This window comes from Falco punctatus (assembly GCF_963210335.1).
Source record: "Falco punctatus genome assembly, chromosome: Z".
Classification (NCBI taxonomy): domain Eukaryota; kingdom Metazoa; phylum Chordata; class Aves; order Falconiformes; family Falconidae; genus Falco; species Falco punctatus.
The window spans coordinates 1,332,334-1,354,657 of NC_137586.1; the positions used below are offsets into that span (position 1 = coordinate 1,332,334).

At 43.3% G+C, this 22,324-nt stretch overlaps 1 protein-coding gene across 22 annotated transcripts in view; it reads left to right on the forward strand.

The window, feature by feature from the left end:
- The window catches only part of TCF4 (transcription factor 4), a 239,643-nt gene that overhangs the window by 127,640 nt on the left and 89,679 nt on the right, over nucleotides 1-22,324 (forward strand). For 12 of the 22 annotated variants that reach the window (XM_080371942.1, XM_080371943.1, XM_080371919.1 and 9 more), the window contains 3 exons: nucleotides 15,689-15,748; nucleotides 17,893-18,022; nucleotides 18,479-18,528. The exons of 2 other annotated variants lie outside the window; for them this stretch is intronic. In XM_080371942.1, coding sequence (XP_080228068.1) covers nucleotides 15,689-15,748; nucleotides 17,893-18,022; nucleotides 18,479-18,528 — 240 coding nt within the window. The remainder of the gene's footprint in view (nucleotides 1-15,688; nucleotides 15,749-17,892; nucleotides 18,023-18,478; nucleotides 18,529-22,324) is intronic. 8 more of the 22 variants (XM_080371920.1, XM_080371945.1, XM_080371921.1 and 5 more) reach the window with 2 other exon arrangements.

The window sequence follows — 22,324 nt, forward strand, 5'->3', positions numbered from 1 at the left end:
ATGTGTGGTGTCAGTGCCCTTAACAAAAGCTCCAGTGTTTTGTTTATTTGCTTTTAAGTATTTGAACACTGACTACCTGACTGGGCAGTACGTACTTACTGGCCACAGCTGTGTGGGGATGTGAGGTGCTCTGTAGAAAACACGGAACAAAATAGAATTATGCTGTATTGCACATAGAGCTTTTGGCTAAAGTAGATGCAAAGAGAAAGAGCTCCTTGCCCTTGGATCCAAAATCCCTCCTGGTGGTGACAGCTGTAGGTGTACCCTTGCCTGTGGGGTCAGGAGATGGAATAGGCAAACTCTGAATATGGCTTTCCCTGACTTTGTCAGTGCACGTTCCTGCCCCAGGGACAAACAATCAATATGACTGGATAAAATTCTGGCTGCCATGAGGTTGGTGGCGGAAGTCCCATTGAGTTCAGTGGGGCTGGGAAGCAAAATATCGCCCCGTAACTTCTGTGGTCATTTGCAGTTGGTGAAGATTCACCTCTGTTGCTGTTTCTGCTTGAGCATCTTGCTTTGGGAGGGGAAATCATTACTGCTGCTCCAGAAATTAGTTGTAGCGCCCATAAACTATCCTCCTGTGATCGTGGGCACATTGTGGACTAATGTTTTTGATGTTACAGCACTAAAATAATGACATAAGAGATAAAATTTCCATGTTAATCAAATGTATTAAAGCAACAGACTTAAGTTCAGATGTCTGAATGGCTCATTTAGCAGAATTCCTCATGCATCCAGAAAGACACGGTTTCATTGTCCATATCATAATTGAAGAAATGCTAAAACCCAACACTGCAATTTAGTGGTAAAAGGAGTGCTTTTCTCTTAGCCCTTTGGATCAAATGTTAAGCTGAGGGCTACTTTGTTGGAAGTGAGCATTCCAAGGGCACCTTTCTGGAGCTTATAACCTGGCAACAGAATAACACTGCGATTTGTGATGTGCAATAATAGGTTTATGTTGTGGTTGAGTGCTAATAGGAGCTTGGTTTGCCTTCGCAGTTGCTGCGCTCTGACTTTCTCTGATGTTGTGAATGTGATAAAAAGGGGAATGATGCTTGCCTGCTTGTACCGTGGCAGGCTGTGGGCTCACTATGTGCACGTGACTAGTTCAGGTCTGGTCAGTTTTTGGTGGAAGACCTCCAGCAAAAAGGCAGACTGTGCTTTGACTAATTCTGGCAAATTTGGGGGACTCAGAATTGACTATTGAGTGCTGCAGCATAGAAGGGTGATAGCTGGGGATGCTGTCCTTGGCATATAAGGTATGGTTTGGTAGGTTTTGCTAATACAAATGCATAAACCCTAAAAAGCAAAAAATTGATCCAGCGGAATAATAGCTGCAACCATTTTTGTTGCATACTTGGTGCAAAGAGTGGCGTTTATCAACCATTCATTGCTTTCTCCAAAAATGAGTCTCCTAGATAGCTATGTGTCCACATCTTGGTGGTGAACTACTTTTTCCTTTCCCTGGCTCCATTAATAAGCCATGTTCTTTCTGGATCACCCACGTAATGAGCCTTCTAGGCCCATTAGATAATCCAGCTCAGCTCAGCTGCAAGGTAGTGACAGTTCAAGCAAGTTCAGAAGACGAAAGATCACTTTTTGGACTACCAGAAATTCTTATCAGTGTGATGATTGTGAGGATGAGGCTATAGTCTCACTAAAGAACGCTATAGCTTTAGAGCTTTACTCTCAGAGTTGGTGAGGTGGGCAGCTTCGGAGATCACTTCATCCCCCCCCCCCCCCCCCCCCCCCCCCGCCCTGCTCCAGCAGGAGCAGCTAAAACAGGCTGCCCAGGACCACGTCCTGGTGGGGTTTGAGTAGCTCCAAGGGTGGAGACTCTACAACCTCTTTTGGGCAACCTCTTCCAGTGTTTGACCATCCTCACAGTAATGAAGTGTTTTCTTGTGTGTTTAAGTGGGATTTCCATATTCCGGGCTGTGCTGGTTGCCTCTGTTAGCAAGTGGTTTGGGTCACTTGACTTCCAGAGGGTCCAGTAAGCCTCCAGCTTTCACTGACAATTCTGTGCAAACACGGAGGGAGAAGGAGAAGCTCATGTGCATGCCGTGTGTATGCAAACGTACGCATCATGTTTAGATATTACAAAGGATTGTGATAGAGACAAGACAGTGCTAAGAAATGGGTTTGGGGGGGAAGCTTCAGCAGGCTGGTATTGACCTAATTTCTGACACCTCCCCAACAAAGCATTCGTGTCTTGTAGGAGCAGTTGCCTTCTGTTCCCCTCCCACCGTTTCAGCGGTGGAGTTACACTTTCACAGGAGTAACTTCTGCCTTCCATAGCTTCTTGCCAGTTGCAACTCCACTCCAACACACCTGGCTGGTGTGTTGCTATCGGTGGTGGGCTGCTTTGTCTCTGAATGGAGCTTGTCTCAGTCCTGCCCAGGCTGTGACTGGGGTCTCAGCATCGCCTGGTGCACACAGAAATAAAGAGGTTATTTTAAATACTTTTTTCTTCAGGTGACCATCGTGTTTCTGAACGCGATGGTTGCCCACAGTTGCCACAAACCCACGTGGCTGCTTTTGAAGCATTTGCTGTACGCTGTCGCATTGCTCATTTCCAACAGACCATTTCCAATAGCCTTTTTACTGCCCAGAAGTTACTCCGTTCTCCCACCACCCCCTTCTGACATGTGGTTACCTGCTGCTTTGCAGGGGAATGAATAGCATCTTTAATCACACTTAATTACCATGTGACTGCAGACAGGAACTTCACATACAGAATAGCTCAAGATGGAGAAACGGGATCCTTTACAAACACAGATAGATACAGAACGCTAATTATTGAAATAATCACTATTTTCAAAACACACGCTGCACATAAAATTTAGTCAGGATCTATACTTTCCAAGACAGCTGTTAATTCATTTCTACAAGTCATAAAATTGCTTTTGTTTTGCAAAATTGCAACTATCTCTTGCAGTATTTCTAGTTGCAGTTTAAAAAATCTGCAAGTTGTCCAGATCGGGGTTGCAAAATCTAGTCCATCTCTTTTTTCACACTTGCACAGGCTTATAATTATATTTCAGGTCATTCAAATACAGAAATAAATAGTTCAATGCATGGATACACTGAGAAATCAGTGTTTTAACAAACAAGTGCCGTGCTTTTAAACAGCAGTTCGTTCTTGCTGCATTGCCTGTGGAGTTTCTTCCCCTGTTTTACTGCATACTCTCTGGGAAGGTCTAGATAAACACAAGCCCATGGTCTGTATATTTTTAAGAGCTTTCCCATTCCAGTAAACTCTGATTTTCACAGAAAGCTCTTAACTTCCTTCTTCTTAATAGCTAGAGAAAGAAAGAAGTGTCTTTACATCCCACTTGGAAGACTGGGCTTGAGTGTGGCAGGGTTGCAGCCTCAGTGCCTGGTGCCAGCCTCCGCTGTTGGTCCAGCCTGGCATCAGCACTGACCTTAGCGGTATTTTTGCTTTGGAAGAAGATGCTCTAGCTGTGCTACTATTGTTGTGTGATTTATTCCTTTGCTTCTTGGCTTAAAAAAAGGAGCAGTTACTTTTCACAAGTAGAGATTTCAGGGGATGTGTGAGGATATGAACCCTACCAGCTATTTATGTTTGGAGTAATTAAAAACAATGACTAAGTTCTGCTATCAGCCTGCCTAAAAAAAGAAAAAACCCTGGCACCTCAAACAGACAAGCAACATCAAATAGCTGTAGAGTTGTCATGGGCCATTCCCTGTTTCTTCTCTAATCCTTTGTCTTCGCCCATCTGAGGATGCTTTTCCAGCTTGTTTTAGTTCAGTGTTAGAATACTTTGGTAGGGCAGGAAAGCGCCGTGTGTACCCGGTGCCTCAGGATTTGGGTCCCTCAGGGCCACCTGCATTGCGTATGGCCCTGAAGTGCCTCCCCAGTTACCCGAAGGGCCCCCCGAGCGTGGCATAGCTGCTCCTGGAGGCGGGGGGGGGGCAGACAGAGCCTGGGGGGTCTGGGCTGGAGGTGGCCGGTGGTGCCCAGCAGCTCTGGCTGGGGTGACGTGGGCACGTGCCATGGCTCCCGTGTGGTGAGTGACTGCTGGAGCTGGGTTAGCTGAATCATCCCCCCGCAATCCTCCGCTCGGGAGCAGAAACCCACGTTTGTAGTGCGGCAGGGCCCAAGTTAAGACTCCACATCTGTAGACTGGGGGCCATCGACCAACGACTGAGCAATGCTGTGCGGTGGGTCTTTCTCGCTTCCCCTTTCCTGGTTGGCTTGATTGTCATTGTTCCCCTTTCACAGCTTTTTTCCCTGTAACCAACTGGTGTTTTGCTGCAGGCTGTGGCTGGTGTTGCCATTGCTCTGGTTAGAGGGTGAGGGCTCTGTGTTGGGGGCTGGATGTGGCCCTCGCAGGTGGAGGGGCAGGGTCTGAGCCCTTTCATGCCTGCCCCTCAAGCCTGTATTTCATGTGGCTGCAGCCTGGGCTTCCCCCGTGCAGCCATCCTGCTCCATCTTGTGTTCTCAGCCTTATTGAGCTTGGGAGCAGCATTTTTAAAGCGTTTCCCCCCACACACACACCCTTCCTCTGGCTTTGAAAAGTGCCGAACACATTGTTGGTGCTTAACAAATAATAAATAATAATAATACAGGAGCAAGGTATTTCTTTATGCCTTTGCAGCAGATGAGGTGAATGTCTGCCAGGCATTCAAGTCTTGCTGCAGTACGTTTAGCAACAATGGAGAAGTTAATATTTTTATTTTGTTTTGAAGTTAATGACAGAATATAGCCATCTGTCTGCGTGTTTATAGGTCTGTCTTTTTTTTTTTTTTTAACTATTTTCTTCCTTTGGAAGTGGATCCTGGTTGACTGTTAGGAAAAAACATTTTTTCTTAAATAGTAAAGATACAGGCTATACTACAGCTAGAATTATGGATATTTCCCACATCCTTGTCTTTCAAAAGTGTCTGGGGAAAAATGCTTATAAATCCTAATAAAAACCAACTGTATCACTGAAATACAACTCACTTGGGTATTTCTCTGTCTCTCTTTTTACATTCACTGTAATATACAGTGTTACCTTTACATTGCATAACAAGGTGCTGTGACAAATCTGATTTTTGGAGAGTTATTTTTATTGGTTTATGTAATGCAAAAAATGGCAGTTAACTGCCCAGCATACTGTAGCCATCTACAGAGAAAATCGGCAAGAAGCTGCCCGTTGTTTTATGGCACCTTTACTGTCACGTCTTCCCCTGCTATGGGAGGAGTGATGGGCTGCTGCAGCTTGCCGACACAGCCTTTCATCTGTCTCTTGCCAACCAGAAGATACAAAATAGGTTGTTTCCACAGTTCAAAAATCCTGCTTGCCTTTCTGGTCCTGGAAAAGAAAATGTTAAGAATCTCAGACGAAGGTTTTGTAAGGTCATCTTGCATCATCAAGAAGAGTAGCTCATGCCTTACCCTCTGCCTATGTCTTGTTGGAGACAGAGCTCCTCTGCCTTTTTCTAATGCCCGTGCAGTGACTGTCATCCAAAACACTACTCAGGAGTTGCATCCTGGTTCACTGCTCCCCTTTTTTTAAGTCTTGGGCATGGAAGGATGACAGTTTTCCATGAATCCTTAGTATTTTCTTTTTAATATGTATTTCTAGTTTAAATCAATCATGTTTAGAAGTTTTATTCCACGATGACCAGGCTTGGACAGGCTGTGTGAAATGATTGATTCCTAGCTCAGCTTTGGAAGACCTGAGAGAAGCTACATTTGCAGTTAGTGCAAGTCACCACTCTGCTCTTCTGGCAGCATCAGCAGAGTTCTGTAGCAGCTATATCCTTCTTCATCCCCAGGCAGGAGATACTGGAGAAACATTGGAAATTTCTACTGCTTGCCATATTTTATGGGCACATGGCACATCCTTATATCGTAATGAGAGATCTGATGTGATCACACACGTGTAGAACAGCACAGAGAGTTTTGGAATTGCAAATGTATAATCGGAAGATCCCTTTGGCTGTGTACTTTTAAGTAGCCCAGCAAGGATGAATGAGGCTTCTTCCTCATGTACTCTTGCTGCTGTGGCTGGGTAGGAGAACAGCGATGCTGTGCCAGTATCATTTAGTTTTCCAGTTACTAGAATTTTCTTCTGAAGTTACCTGATTTTACAAATTTTGCTGTGTAACTTCTGTCTCTTTCCTTTTTTTTTTTTCCCGCTTCATTTCTTTATTGATGCAAGAGATGCTGCACCTATTTCCGTGGGATGTTAAATCAAATCCAGAACAAAGCAGTACCTCTGAAACTTTGCTGTCCTCTGTGCTTCTGTTCAGTGGCATTTCTTTGCTGTAGAGTAATCCAGCATGGTACCTTTGATTTATTTTTTTTTTTAAAAATTATTTATTTCAGATAAATTAATTACAAATTTTATGACAACTCTCATCCCTGGCGTTGGTCTGCAGTAGTGGTACTAGCCCTGTGGAGCAGAGCTGCACGCCAGCTCTTCTCTGCATCTTTTTGGCTATGTAAGTGTTGCTGTATCTTGTATTAGTGCCACAAGTGCAAGGCACTACGTAAAGGAGAAGAGAAGACGCAGGGGGAAAGCATGTCCCCGTGCAGTCCCATACTGGCTTATTTAACTCAGCACCAACCCGCACGAGCACTTGCTTTGACGTGCTGGCTCGTGCGGCTGTATCACAGAGCTGGAGCAACACTTCTCTCTGCAGCGTAGGCAAGGTAAAATGTTGCTGCCTGGTAGTATAGATCCTCCTCCCCTCTGCCATGCACAAAGGAGGGAGGAAAATCTGCTCTATTTTGTGTAATAGAGACGATGTGAACTGATGAAAATTGTACTGTAAGGGTGCAGTGTTGCTGTCTGTATTTCTTCATAGAATCATTTTGGTTGGAAAAGACCTTTCAGATCACCAAGTGCAGCCACTAACCCACCACTGCCAAGCCCACCACTAACCCATGGTCCCGAGCACCACATCTACATGTCTTTTAAATCCCCCCAGGGCTGGTGACTCCAACATCCCCCTGGGCAGCCTGTGCCAGGCCTTGGCCACCCTTTCCGTGACAGGATTTTTCCTAATATCCAAAATAGACCTCCCCCGGCACAACTGGGAGCTGTTTCCTCTGGTCCTGTTGCTCGCTACTTTGGAGAAGATCGTTACTGTATTTACAGTGCATCTACCTGTAGTAAGAAATCCCAGGTGAGCGCAGGAAAGTGCTGCGTTAATCCAGGGTGTGCAGGCACGGGCAGACATTGGAAGGGCACTGCCTACTAAGGAGACAATCCCAAAGAAAGGGACAGACCAGGAATGCGAAGGTGTTGAGCACAGGCAGTGCCTGGTGCAGGTTACAGGGCCTCAGGGGCCCTCCCTGCCACGGTGGCCAGCTCCCGGCACACGCCACAGCAACATGGATGCAACCAGGGTGTTTTGTGTTTTGGTTTTTCCTCGAATCCCTGCAGTCTTCATTTTCACTTGAAAGCGCTGGTTTTCCCTCCGCAGTGCTGACCTAGCTGGGAGGCAGTTTGCAGGCTGGGGTGGCACGCTGTGCTCTGCCTCGCTGAAATACCAGCTTGTTATATTTTGACCTGTGTCAGCACAAAAAGGTGCTTTTTTTCCCCCTTCCAGTTTCTCATAGCAGCTGAATTTGCCAATTCTGTTCTTGTTGTAGGGTGACTAATTTTTTGTCCTGTCTTAAGCGCAAGGTGACCTAAACTTTGCAGACTTTCCTTGAAACAAATATGCCTTTGCACTTTATTGAGCCTCAACTATATGCTGTGTTAGCATATAGCAGTTTCCCGTGTACTTTAGCTGTGTGGGAAAAGATTGTGAGTAGCAGAGGGAAATTTAAAATAGAGGAAAAAAGAAAGTTCCTATTTTAATACCACGAGTGTCACTAGTTGGTTTAAGGCGTATTTACATAACATGGTTCTGTAAAAAATAAATGTGACTTTATAACACTGAAAACATAAGGGTCCTGTAACATGAAACACGTTTTTGATACTCAAACTGCTTGTGTAAATAATTAATAGCCCTTTCCCAAGAAGTGATGGCAACGTACACCAGTCCTGTATCTTTACATCATGTGTAGCTAACCGTTCAGAGGTCCCGTGAAGCTCGTGGGTGATCTTCTGGAAAGAACCTGAGTTTTTCAGTTGTTGTCTGATTCGAGTGGGAATACACCCATCCTTTCTCCAGCTGGGGAGGGCTCTTCCCTGCCGTGGGGAGTCGGGAGGGCTGTGGACAGTGGGTCGGGGCTGGGTGCCTGCCGGGGCTTTGCCGGGTTGCAGCACACTGCTGCCTTGGGCGCCCAAGCGTGATTTATTTCCAGTTCATGTGTACCGTTAGCTTCGAGTCCCACTTCTTCCCTCAGCTTCCTTTGCAACGAGTGACCGAGGTTTCACTTCTCTACTCCTTACCCCGGAACGGCGCATGCTCTTTCGCCTAGATGTGTGAGCTTTAACTAATTAATCACAGAATTGGAGAGTGGTTTGGGTTGGAACGGACCAATTAAGCATCCTTTCCAAACGTGTGTGACGCAGTTCCAAGCCAGCCGTCAGCCTTGTATGATGCTAGATCATCTGAGGATGTGCAAATGGCTTTTACACTGAGAATATTTTTTTTTTTTTCCCTGCAAAATCTTGCTTCACCATCAAAAAGGGGGAGGCCGTTGTTTATCTTTCAGGCTGATGAATAGTAAGAAGCTTAAAAAAACATCCTCTGAGGCACCTAAAGCATTTTGCATGGGTTTTGTAATTCTTTTGGACAGGAAGTTTCTTTGGTCTCTTGGATGTTTTTATGGTAACTTTTCTTTGGTTAAAAATATTACTAACAAAACTTCAGAGAAGTGCTGTTTCCCATGCATTTGAACTTCTGTAAGCCTTTCCTGTGTTCTCATATTCAAAGGGAAAACAATAATTATATCATTAAAAATGGGAATTCAGCCACCAAACACCTTTTTAAGACTGAGACGTGTCAGGATATTTTACCCTGTCTGAGACAACTTGAGCCAGGATTTTTGTTGTAAGCTGTTTGTAGTCAAACGCTTACACAGGGAACACTGATGAAATCGACTTCTTAGGTTAACGGGTCTTCTTTTAGGGTTTGTCATAATTTGCCAGAGAGGAACATTTTGAAGCAAGTAGTGGTAGGACATCCTTACTGAATCATATTGAAGTGCTTACTTGAACTGAAGAAAAGCAGAGCCTAACGAAGCAGCTCTTGCCAGCAAGTCTTCAGTATTTTTCTCAGGGAATAACAGTGCAAAAATGTCATTCTCTGCACAACATTCATTTTGACATGTCTTTAATCCTCACTGCCTCCTGTCCATCTCCCCCTCCATAAGTGACCACAATGCTGGTACCTACTAGATGGTATAGGATTGGAGATGTTGGAAAAAGTGGGCACTTCGAGATGTTCTAAACTTCAGTGTTGCATGGAAATACAGGTATCTGTGTACTGGGAGGAAAAACAAGGGCACCAGGACATGTTTCATAACGTAGTGAGCAGTTCCTATGTATATATACACATACATGTATGTACTGGGTTTATCTGATTATTATTCAACCCTATGTAAGTTTTGACAGTGTCCTTTTTTTTACCGTACATGAATCTTCTGCTGTTGTACACTTTTTCATACCTGAAGCAGCTTGCCATGTGTGTTCAGCTTGGATTTTTGAGTGGAATAGATACAGAGGGATTTTTTGATAAATGTGGAAGATGCTGTAGACGAGCCGAGCTCTGACAATGTGGCAAGCCTCTTTTCCAGCAGCACTGTAAAAATACTGCAGACAATGCTTCGCTATATTCAGCCATCCCCGAAAATCCAGCTGCTGTCTGTGGGCCAAATTCTTTCCTCATTAACACCCAGGAGGCCCCTGGTGACTTCAGGGGGTTTATCCTGGGCTAAACTGAGGGCTGTTTAATTCCAGACCAAACCTTCTCTCCTGCAAAATGTCTCTACTGATTGTGCCTCAGATAATGTTCCCGCTAAGCCGTACTGGCTCCGTGGTTTTGTACAAACGGAGTAACTGCGGTTGCTCTAAGCTTGCTTCGTTTTCTTGATTGCAAAGAGTTTTAAACATTATCGCATGGTACGATGGTATGCAAAGGCATGTGAGCACTGTCAAGGGCCAAGGCACTGGATTTTCCCTGCGCTTGCCTGCGGGCAGACCATCCTGGGGTGAGCTTCCCAGCACCGGGCTCTTGCACAGCACCCTGGGTTTGGCCTCCCCGGCTCCTTTCTGGCAAAGCGCTGTTACAGAGCGGGGGGCCCAGAGCAATCACAGGTTATTTCCTCAGGCAGAGCGGGGCTGTGGGTGCTCTAGTCGGTGTTTAATCCAGCCAGGGCCCGGGGCCGTGTCGGGAGCAGGTTGCAGCGGCTGGAGCAGCCCCAGCGCAGGGATAATCCTCGCTGGGAGCCACGCGGAGCGGCTCCAGCCGCTGCAAGCACCAGAGTGGGTACCGCATTGTGCCTCGGCTGTCTGCAACATCAGGATGTTGCAAAAACTACTAAAACCCCAACCTAACTCTTTTTTATGGGCACACTTAGCAGCACGGGAGAACTTCCTAACCGTAACACGCTGAGTTTTGACCCAAGTGCCTTTCATTGCTCGGTCTCATCTTGCCCAGCCACCCTCAGCAAACACCAGCCCTTCTGGGCAGTAAGAAACCCAGCAGCTTTGTTCGTTTTTTATGGGTTTTTCGAGGCCCTTTGAGGGTGAACACGATGGCACATTCCCTATCCCACCCCCCTTCCCCAGCCACCACCAAGACTTTCCCATTTTAGTGCTTCTTACTCACTGGGACATATTTATACGAGTATTACCTGTATTTAAGCATGTGTTTTTAAACACTATAATCATCTGGCTCAATTTCAGCGGGTAAGTGAAAACTGTATTCTGAAAGATTAATAATAAAGCAGAGAGAATGTCCTTATCGCTGCCTCCGAGCGAGCACAAAGGAGCTGGATGGTGCTTTGCTGGGGAGGAGGTGGCAGCAGTGCTGGGCTGGCCCAGCGGGTGGGTTATGGGACACCCCGTATCCTCTCTGTGTGTGTGTATGCATCCCTACGTATACGCTACACATCAAATATAAGCATATAGAATGCCACGTTTCACTGATCCTTGCAGCACTAGGATTTTTTCCATGTGAACTGTAGTGAAAGAGGTTATTTCCAGCTCCAAGGATTCAAGCATAAACTGTACTGCAGAAAACCATAAATTGAGCAAATGCTGTATTTTTGCAAAACTCCTTAGTGGAGGAGAAAGTCCCTTCTTCCCTGTGAAATTTTTCTGCCTTTTACTTGTTCAGTTGGGGTACATTTTATCCGTTTTTCTCCTGTACTATAGGGAATGAAATACTTTCATATACTAAATCTTTAGAAAAACAGCAAAGACTGTGCAGTTGATGGTGAGATCGTTCACTGTAAATGTGAAAGATGGGGATCGTTAATGCAAACAAGTAACTAACCTTTAGTGATAATCAAGCAGCAGTATAATAATCTGAGTCATCATGCCTAATGGTGAATGAAGGGATGGGAAGAAGCAAGCAAACGCCACGAGTAAACGCGGGAAAAATTAGGTAAGAAGTTACAAATTATTTTCTCCTGCATACCAGAAATACGTGATGAGAACAAGCACAGGAACAAACAAAATCCTCCCTGGCCAGAGGGGGTTGAACCTCAGCCACGTTTAAGAGCGCATGCCCACGATACTGTGTCGAAACCAGAAAACGAACTTTGAAAGTTGCTGTTGTTTTGCTGATATTACAGTCGGTGCTCAAAAAGCACAACTGGGAAAAATGACTCCAGAAAGGTATAAACTTAAAGAGCAATTTTAAATTATGCAGAGGAAGAGCTAGTGAAAAAAATAATAAAAACCCCAACCTAGAGAACTAATAACTGATGACATTAATGCACAAGGGTTGGTTGAACATGAAAAATTATTTGATAATACCTGCAAGCATTTTTTAATGGAAAAGGTCAGAGTCAAAAGAAAACTGCTGAACACTGTGCACAGCTATCTGAAGGTGTTGCCCTACAAGGCAGAAGAAATGAAACAAAAGGTTATTTGCTACCGGATAGAGAAAATAAAATAACATATTAAAATTTCTCTCACTTCATACATAGGAGTGTTCTTGAAAAAAAAAAATCTCTGTGAAAAATTAAATCTCTGTGAGAGAAGATCCTTTGTTCTCTAAAAGTCAAAATTTTTCTGCAAATACTTTTAAGAATTACGAGTGGTTGAGTAAAAAAGGAAAACAGTACCTTAGCTTGAAAACACACTCTGAAACCCGGGGAAATTGTTTCTCTGTGTTTGCCATCAATCGGTTGCAATTTACACTTGGCATTAGAGAGAAATACTGGACGTAAATGACACAGAAGATTTTACAGAGAGCTGCCAAATTTCTAAAAGCCAAAGAAGGGAGTGTTTGTAGGAATTGGATAGATTATGAACAGATGCCCTGATAGTCACATGATAAGTGGAAATTTAGTTTCATAATTTGATTAAAAACAGAGGATTGAAATCACAGAAGGAAATAACAAAGAAATGATTCAGATGTGTATGCGGCATGACTTAGTTAACTTAAGTGAAAATTCATAAACTGAGGATAGATCATGTAAGAGCAGCTGAAATCTGGATGATGAGATATAATCCTGTATCCTGTGATTTTACTCAAGGAGAGGAAAACAGGACAGTTGCAGTTAGAGATTTGTTGGGTTTATTCTGTGGGGTTTTGTTGTGTTTTGTTTTTTTTTTTAATCTGAACAAAATTACCTCCTATTCATCTGTTTCCGCATAAATTAGATGTGATTTCAACAAATTCAGGTTGCTTTGTTTGCAAATTTACAAGGGAATAGATGTCGGAAAGTCAAACAGAGATGGGTTTTGAGGGATAGGAGAAGAGCACGTATTTGACAGGAGGATGAGGAGGATGTCAGGCGCTACCAAGCATGGGCAAGCCTAACGCTTTATGTCCAGCATTGCAAATCACTGCGTTGGGTGCACGCACAGCACGCGGGAAGTTTGTAGTGATGAGGAAGGTCACAGTACACTTTCCTTTCTGCTCTTTTTCGGGGAAAACCCCATGGAATTGGACAGAAGGCACCCGATGGGTGGTAGCCCAGCAGAGCAGGTGCTGTGGGGCTGAGTGCACATGCGGGCGCTGAGTGGTGGCCGGGGGCCCCCTGGATCACTGCTTCCCTGACCTCCTTGCCCAGCCCACAGAGACGTCGGTGCCAGAGCAGAGGGAACAATGCAGAGAAGCGTGCTCACAGGGAGAGCCAGAGAGGCCTAAATGCGAGCAATGCAAGCAAACAAGCTCTGATCTTTAGAAGTGTAAAGAATTTTAATTTAAGAAACAGAGCAATATTGTGAAAAATAGCAGGACTCTGGTTTTTCTAGATAAAAGTGCCTGTATTCTCGTTGTACACGTGAATTGGTACTGTGAAAAGGACTTGTTTTTAAAATTATAACTTTTGGGCAAGCTGAAGTCGCGTAAGAAATGTAAACGTGGCCGTGTTCCCAGCGGCTCCCAGGTCTACCCCGGAGCGTGTGGAGGCAGGGCCAGGCTGGCCGGGAGCTTCACTGGCTGGAGGGTGAGCACTGAGGGTGCGATGCTGCCCAGCTGGCTACACCCGCAGATGCTGGGAATGGTGAGGGTCTCAGCCTTCATCCATGCTCCTCATCCTCTCTCCCACCGAGGGGGAGAAGCCTCGGTGTTGTGGCAGGTGGGAGAAAGCTGGAGGACTCAGGGATGCGGCAGCATGCAATGCGGCGGTTTGCCTCCAATCCTGCCCGTGCAGTGCTTCTCCAAGGCTTTCAGCGAGGGGAACATATGTCCCGCTGTCGCCATACATCACGCAGGTTGGGAGCAGCGCGCAGGGCTGCAGCTGGGCGTGCAGCAACGCTCCGATACGAGCGCGACCCACAAACGGTTGGCAATCGTTCAGAAAAGGAGCTTAATCTGTTTTCATCTAAGCCCATTTTTCACTTGCCTGCAACATCCCCATGATGATATGTTTGATACTGGATCGCAGCATAACATTAAGATGTCAAAAAAAGAAAAAAAAATAATCCAGGTTGTCAGGAAAAAATAAAAATGAAAAAACGCCGTTTCTGAGGTATTTTTCCCTGATCAGTGATTTCAGAGCCTTTCGGATTACCGGCTTCAAGGCCATTTTCCTTTAATCTGAATTAACATTCTATTAGTAAAATGCAGCACTCTGTCATACTCTAATCTCACCTGTTTCTGTAACAAAGGAAAAATAAAATAGATTTATGTAAATTTATTCCCTATCTATTGGGTCTGAAACAAATATTTAAGTGAAATTCACGTGATTTTCATTTGGAAAGGAAAATTTCAGGTCTGCAATAGGAACAACATTTGTTTTTTTCCGGGGGGTGGGGTGGGGGTGGTGGTAATATCATATCCATACGGATATTACTTTGTCATAGTATGTGTGTATTTTCTCCCTAACCAGCTTTAATTCTTTGTCTAGTTATTCAGATTTTGGAGACAGGATTCACTAGTCGGTGACTTGTTTTACAAATTGCTAGAAAGAAGACAGAATTGTGTGTAACGACGAGAAAAGCAAAAACATGGCTATTGATGACAAATACAGCTGTGTGGCTCAATGGGAAAATGGATTTTCTATGTTGCTTTTTTTTTTTTTTGTCCCCCCTTCTGTGATTGTTTTTAGCTCCAACTCTTAACATTCAACTGGCAAATCCGATATATTACTAGTTTGTTTTATTATGAAACAAATAAACTACAAACTGCATGGGTCTGGGAGTACAGTAGATACTATAATGCCAGAATGCGCATTCTATATAGGATTTATAGAGATGAGCTCAAAGATCTGCAACATCTTGCATGGAGCCTGCTGTCTTGCTCGTACCCAAAGCCAGCCCGCTGCCCGCTGACAGCGTGGACACCCCTTAAACCTCCAGCTAAAGGCTGGAGAGGAGTTTGATAAATGTCACACTTGGCTTTTAAGCTCATCGTTTCTTACTGGTAAATATTAACTTGGATGCCTAATAATTCATCGCGTTTCTAAGATCCAATTTGGAGCAAAGGCGAGCTCCGAAGGCTGTGTAATCGATGGCATTGTGGTTTGTAAACGTTTTATCTCTCTCTTTGTTGCAGGCCATTAGCAGTGTGACATGTAGGCTGAACAGTAATAAATGCCCATTGTTCCTTTTATAAGCATCTCAGAATAAGTACATATATATTTTTACCTTAGTTTTCCTTCCCGTAGTGCTCGGTGAGGCCCCCTGCAAGCAGAAACCCACCTCTTTTTTACCTTGTAAGACTGTCTCTGTCCCATGGCAGACAAAGGAGGGAGCTTTTCTCTGGGCTGGGTTATTTGTTTGTGAGTTGGTGGTGGTTTTTTTTTTTCCTTTAAGAGAGCAAAGAACTGAGTCTGTGACAGTTGCGGTGAACATTTGTTAAGATGTGTTTTTTCTTAAAAAAAATGAATCTTTGTGGTCAAGAAAGCTGTTTATAACCTAGCATGGCTTCCCAGGGCAACAAGGCTGTGGGATGGGATGCAGAGCGTGGTCCAGGCTCCATCGAGCAGGTACCCTTTAGGTCAAGAGGAATGAGCAGCCCTTAGAAAGTGCAACTAGTGGCAAAGAGCAGCGTTGGGTGGCTCGCGACACAAAAGGCGCACAGCCTTTAGGACTGGTGCATGTGTTTCCTTCTAATATAATAATACAAGTTTGGGATTTTTTTCCTGTAGAAACCTCTGCATCTTTTTATAGAGAAAAATGTTTGGATGAAAAAACAAAAACAACATAGGGTATGTGTATGTTTTATGCTCCTAAAGTGAATCTTGTTTAAAATAGTTTGCAAATGCTGTCTTATATACGTTTTGTTTTGTTTTGTTTTGAAGTCAAATGAAATATAGTAGGCTGGGTATAGGAATTTATACAGCTGATGGCTCTAAGTCTTTCAGACTACCCGACATATGGATAAACCATGCACAGATTTAGCAGGTCTGTCTTTATGTTAAAACGTATACGTGATAAAAATATATGACTGAAGAGAATTTCTGTGGTTAGCGCTGTTTCATTCTGAAATGCTCTAAGACGTTCAATAAAATTACGTTTCTTTTCAGAGGATATTCGCAATGAATCGATAACCCTTTTTTTCCGAGAGTTTTTGCATATATTTCTCTGCCATTATGCAACAGACTCGCAACCATTTTTGCCGGTGCAGGTGTTGTTTATTAAAAGGAGCATAGTCATTGCAGGTGTATATTAGGCATTAGCTGAACGTAAAAATATTGGGAAAAAAGTGCCTTCTGACTGGCATTTTTCTATTTTTACGCCTGGGAGAGGTCTGTAAAGGCAGATGCTGGGCTGCGCACCAAGAAAGGGTTTCGGCCCCAGTCGGTCAGAGCCCGTTTGTCCATCCCTCGTCAGCGATTCTCCTTTAGCCTCTCTGGGAAAAAAAGAGGAATATACTTTTCCAGAATCAAAAGTTATCTTGAAATGTTTTTAGAAGTATAGTCAATGAGTAAGGATGTTTTAATTTCTGATTTTCCAGCTCATGGGTCATATTTGACCAACTGCTTTCAGCAGAAGACATGCCACTTTGTTGAGCTATTTAGGAATCAAAAAGACTGTCTTAATTTAAAACAAGGAGCCTTTGTTTTAGTTGGTGACTGCCTTGTGAAATTTTTCAGTTCTCAGCGGGTTAACCAGGGAACAGGGGCAGAGTCATAATTGGCCTATTTAGAGTATTTTGCATGTGAATAGTGTGTTAGTGAAGCATTACTAAGTCTGTTGTGAGTGACATGGTGATTAGAATTTAGATTAGGGAAAACACATTCTGTACTTTATCAAGTACAGTAATTAGTTCAGTCAGTAAAAGTTGATTACAAGTAACGATAAAGTTAGATTTTTGGTACTTAATTTTAAAATTTCTTTATTAAATGGTAAATTTGTTCTTAATATAAATGGTAGCATCTACACCTGTTTTATTGCGTATCAGAATAATTAAAAGAACAATGTGTTCAATGCAGAGTATAATCAGGGGATTTATATATTATGGGTAAGTTTCAACGTAGTTTATAGCAAATAGAACATTACTCAGGAAATCGTTCTCTTCTGTCATAGTCTTTTACAGATTTATAATTTTTCTTATACCGGGGGTCAGATCATGTTTTCTGCTGTTTCATGGAAACCCTAGTCCTTTTGTAGCTGGGAAAATGTTGTGTTTACTGGGATGTATCTTGTTAGTTAATGGTACAGGCAGAAAATGGATATATTGAAAGTCCATCGCTGCTGCTACTGCTGCTGCTATACAATAGCATTAATTGTTTGCGGTTTCTGAGGTGCTTTTTTTTATGATGGCATTGCAAAAAATATTAAAAATGCATAATTTTATTTTTACATTTTAATCACATATCATGTGCAGCCTGCTGTGCAGATTTTTATATTGCAAAACCTGATGTATTTATTTCACAGATAGGAATTTTTCCTTGCACGGGGATAGACAATGAAGCTGTTTCATGCACACTGAGCCAACTGCTCTATCAAACAGCAGGATTATTTTAAAGTTTTATTATTGTGAAATCCGTGCACTTAACTACCTTGTTTGCAGCAAAGAAACTAAATTATCTTCAAATATATATAACAGAGCACCAAAAGTTTTTAAAACATTGATTGCATTTGAATAAATAGGCAATAAGTCTCCTTTAAATGTAAATAATCATATTTTAAATTAATTACTTTGTGATTTCCCAGTAAAGGGAAAGATTCTCAACTGGAAATTTTTGTAATGTCTCCTTTAAAGATTTGGCAGGTTCTTGTTTCCGTGTTTCAGTTGCTTATGAAGATTTCTTTACTGTGTTATTTTTAGGAATGAGAAATAGCTAATGATGAGGAAAGTCGGATTTAACATGCATGCGCACACACGTATATATTTTTAATCTTTTAGCAAAGTCTCCTTGGAGGTGACATGGATATTGGCAACCCAGGAGCGCTTTCCCCCACTAAGCCTGGCTCCCAGTACTATCAGTATTCTAGCAATAACCCCCGGCGGAGGCCTCTCCACAGCACCTCTATGGGTGAGTGATTTTGTGTTCAACCTTTTTTATTTTTTTCCATTTCAACAAATAATCGGAGTTCCATCCTGTTTAGCAATACTTTGAAATAAATACAATAAGTGGCAGAGCGTACTCCACCGGGACTCTCGGAGGGGTTTATTTAACGTTGGTTGATTGCTCCTCTCTGTCCTTTGTCGAGCGTGCAAGGAGCCTTAAAAAAAATCGCTTTTTTAAAAGCACGTCAGTGTAAAGTGAAAACAAAGGCCCTAACACTCGAGATCAGAATATGAACAATTTTCCAGCATTTTACTGCTGGACTTAAGAGCAGTGGCATCCACTCGGTGTTACCAAAACTGCTGCAAGCCCGGCGTGAGGCGGCGGGCAGGGCGATTAGTAGCTGGGGCTGTAGAAAATTTCAGGGGAAAAAAAAAAAAAAAAGCGCCTGTCTTATGAAGACACCGTTTTGTCTTTTTTCAGAAGTACAAACAAAGAAAGTTCGAAAAGTTCCTCCAGGTTTGCCATCTTCAGTAAGTACCGCTCGTCTGCTCGCTGGCTTGTGATGGGGTGGCTTTGTTCGGTTGTGGGCAGAGAGAAACAAACCCGCTGCCGGGCTCCTGGGGCGCTTGGCGCTGAGGGCTGAGGCCAAGGTAAGGAGAGTTAAAAAAAAAAAATCTTGTCACTTGTCCCAACTTGGAAGGGATTAATTGCACGATGGGGATGAGTGTCGGCTGCTCGTGTGGATTTTCAGCGATGGACGCTGAAGAGCTGGCGCGGGTGCGGGCAGCGTGTACCTGTGCAGGGCGAGCATCCCTGGCATGTGCCGGTTAGCTGTTTTGTCGGGCTGCTGCTGATTTATGGATTTGCATGTTCAAAGAGCTGTGTGGAGAGGATTTCTGAGAGATGTCCACGGGTCTCAGCCCGGGATGCGGGGTGAACATTTTCATTTTCACACAAGGTCTCTGAGCTGTGGTACCTGCAGCAGGAGCTGGCTGGGGGTGAGCCCAGGTGTCAACCGCCGGGATCCAGCTGCTGCCAGAGGCATTGTGGGTTGCTCGAGCAGTAACAACAGAGCTGGTAATTACCCAGGGCTTTCCATGATATTTTAAAGAATATCCCAGATACCTTTTTGTAAGGAGGGTTATGGGTGCCATCCAGCTACACCGGGCACGGTTTTCAGTGTTTGTGGTGAAATCTTTGCACCGTGCCGTCAGAAGTTGGGGTTTCTCTTTGATTCGGTGAAGTCCTTTGTTTCATGACCCAAATAATTCTATTAGTTTGCATTTTATCATCACTGTGGAAAATCTGTTTGGTTGTTTTGGTTTTTGTTTTTTGGGTTTTTTTTCCCTGAATAAGCTGTACCAAGGTGCATTGCATCTTTTGAGAGCATTTACTTTTAAATCCATTAAAATCTATAGAAAATTGCAGTTTTAAAAGAAGTGATATGACATTTCAGTAACTACAGTATAAAGGGTAGGATGGCTAAAGAGCACATTTTACTCCAGTATTTTTATTCTAATTTTTTTTCTCTGCCATTACTTTAAAAATACGTATTTTTGTATCAATATCTGCAAACAGAAAACAAACCACTCGAGAGGGGAGAGCTTCCGTTTCATACCTGACAACTCTATTTGTTTTATCTCTAAATCTGGTTATTAGGAGGAGCTGAATGGCAATCAATCTTGCAGAATATATAACAAATTGGCATGTTAATCTCAGATGGGTTTTATGTTTTTACCATAAATCCATGTAAATTTGCTTTTCCAAAATCAGCATACTTTTAAAGCTTCAGTGATTGTCGTGACTGTGCTGAACAGTAGTTTCATTACTGGTCACTTTATAAATAATAACATTTTAACCTGAAAAAGAAACATATGAACATACTAATTTAATCGCACGGATTATTGTAATCTTTATAACGTTAAACAAATACAAACATAAATCTTTTCTGAAAGTTGTTGAGAAATGGAAATTCTCAAATGCAAGTTTCCAGTAAAGTAAAAAATACTATTTATTTTTTTTTTAATTAAAAGTAAGTTCCCACACGTGTATTTTGAATTTATTTCACTATGTGTTTTTTGGTTTTGGTTTTTATTGGACTCCTTTACAGCAACAGCTAATATCCTCCCCAAAGGTTTTTACAAGTACTCTTATGCTTGAAGTTAGAGGTGGATTTAATTTAGATGAAACTTTAGCTTTCAATAGTTTTGCTGACGACTTCACATGCTGTATCCCTCCCAGCTCCCTATGTGATGGGGGTCCTAGGGAGGGGAGCAGGGCTGTGGGAGCGCAAAGCCCCTCTGTGCCACAGAGCCCCTGTGCTGCGATGCACCGCGCCGAAGGATGCTGCGCCTGTTCCGCATGCTCCTGGCACCAGCCGCTGCCGCGCTTGCTTGCGGTAGCTCGGGAATTCTGCTGGCTTGCTGTTGAGTCATTTGCAGGCAAGAAAAAAGACAAGCCAACCCCAAAGCTGCGGGGTTTTTTTGTGGTTTAAAATATTGCTCTGTAGACCGGTGATCATCTCAGGACACTTACAGGGATATTTTTGCATCTGAGTTCGAAAAGATCCTTTCAGTAAAATGGTACCTGCTATCCGCCCTTGCTGCGTGGGGAAGGGTGCCGACGTTTCTGTTGGAAATGTCAACCTGCAGGGATTTATAACTGCTGCAAAAGTTTAGGGATTGCTTCTTGCTTCAAAAGAATGAAAGGCAATTTATGTTTGTCGCAGATTAGTCTCAAATGTGTGCTTCCTTTAATTTTTTGTGAATACAGTTGTTGTACAGAATGGAAGTACTTCTACAGCTCAATACTCTCAGCTATTTTAACAGTATTTTTATTTCTAAGCGAAATTCTCATGGAGTAGAATATGCACTTTAAATACTTCTGATTATTTTAATGAGCTGTACAATTTATTAGAAAATAAAATATAAAAAAGTATTCCTGAATATTTTGATCACCCATAGCTCTGTAAAGTAAATTAAAATGAAAGTCCAGTAATGTGAATAAGATGGTTCTGGAGGGTGATACAGCCTTTTTTAAGCAAACATACAGATAGGTGTTGGGTCTTGTTGTCTTCATGTATCATGAATCATACATTGCACTTGAAATGATGATGCTTTAGAAAAAGCACCTGTGTGTCTCAAACAGAAAAGATGTCTTACAAAAGGTCAGATTATATTTAGGTTATAGATTGTTATAGTTCACGCTGAACTGCCAGGATTTATGATGCTGGATGAAGTAGATGCATTTATAAATTGAATAACTAGCTTATAATATACTTAGTTGATAGGGTGGAAATATTGCTGTATTTCTCTTAAAATATGTATATTAACTTGTTCTCAATGTGATTTATGGAGTGGATATGGAGATTAATGCAGCAGCATTTGTGAAAGCAGTTATTGTTGATTAATTCATAAGTAGTCATAAAAATTTCAATGATAAATGGTAATAAATATGTTGTATCAGCTCCCCTTTATTATAAGAAATGGCTACGAGTTTGGAAAACAAAGTAAATTAAACTATGGAAACAGTCTGAGTTTAAAAAATAATGAAGATTTGAACTAAATTTGGTGTTGGGAAGGTAAAACCCCTCAAGTGTGCTCTGGGTGTGGGGGATGCATCCCATGGTCCTGCCCATTCTGGACCCCTGTGGCTGGTCTCAGCCACAGCTCATCACAGCAGTTATGAACCGGTGACAGATCTGGAGCTGAGCTGGAACCGAAGTGCTGAGCTCCAAAAGCTCGGTCTGAACGGAGACGTGGGTCGGGATGTGCCTGTCCCCCCCAGCCCATTCCCCATGTGCCGTGGTGCCTGCCCAACCGACCACGGCGGGGGCTTGCGCGGGTCTTGGATAGTGCATGGTGAGATTGGCTTTGTCCAACGTGTCCGTGGCGTCCTGTGTGGAGCTTCTCCCATCTCTGGCATTTCAGGACTTCACTGATTTCAGGTGTTGTAACCTGAATGTGCCTGTACAGCCCAGTGTGATCTGCCATCTCAGGTGGTGGGGCAGGGGGCTGGGTACCCTGGCTCTGCCACTCCCCAGGCACACATGGCCTCACCGTGTCCTGGGCTCCTGTCCGTGATATAATGCAGCCTAACATACTTCCGTGGACTTACAGACTCTATGTAGTCTTTTGGGGCAAGGGGTTGTACTGGGACCGTTTCGTACTGGAGTTTTCTGCCTTTGGTCGAGGGCCTGGAGAGCTCTGCTCCCACTGGAGCAGTGCCAGGAAGGCCAGGCTATATTGGATTGAGCCAGCTGAGGATGCAATACGGGCACGACAATATTAGGAAAAATTAGATTTTTCTGTTTGCTTGTTGAGTAGC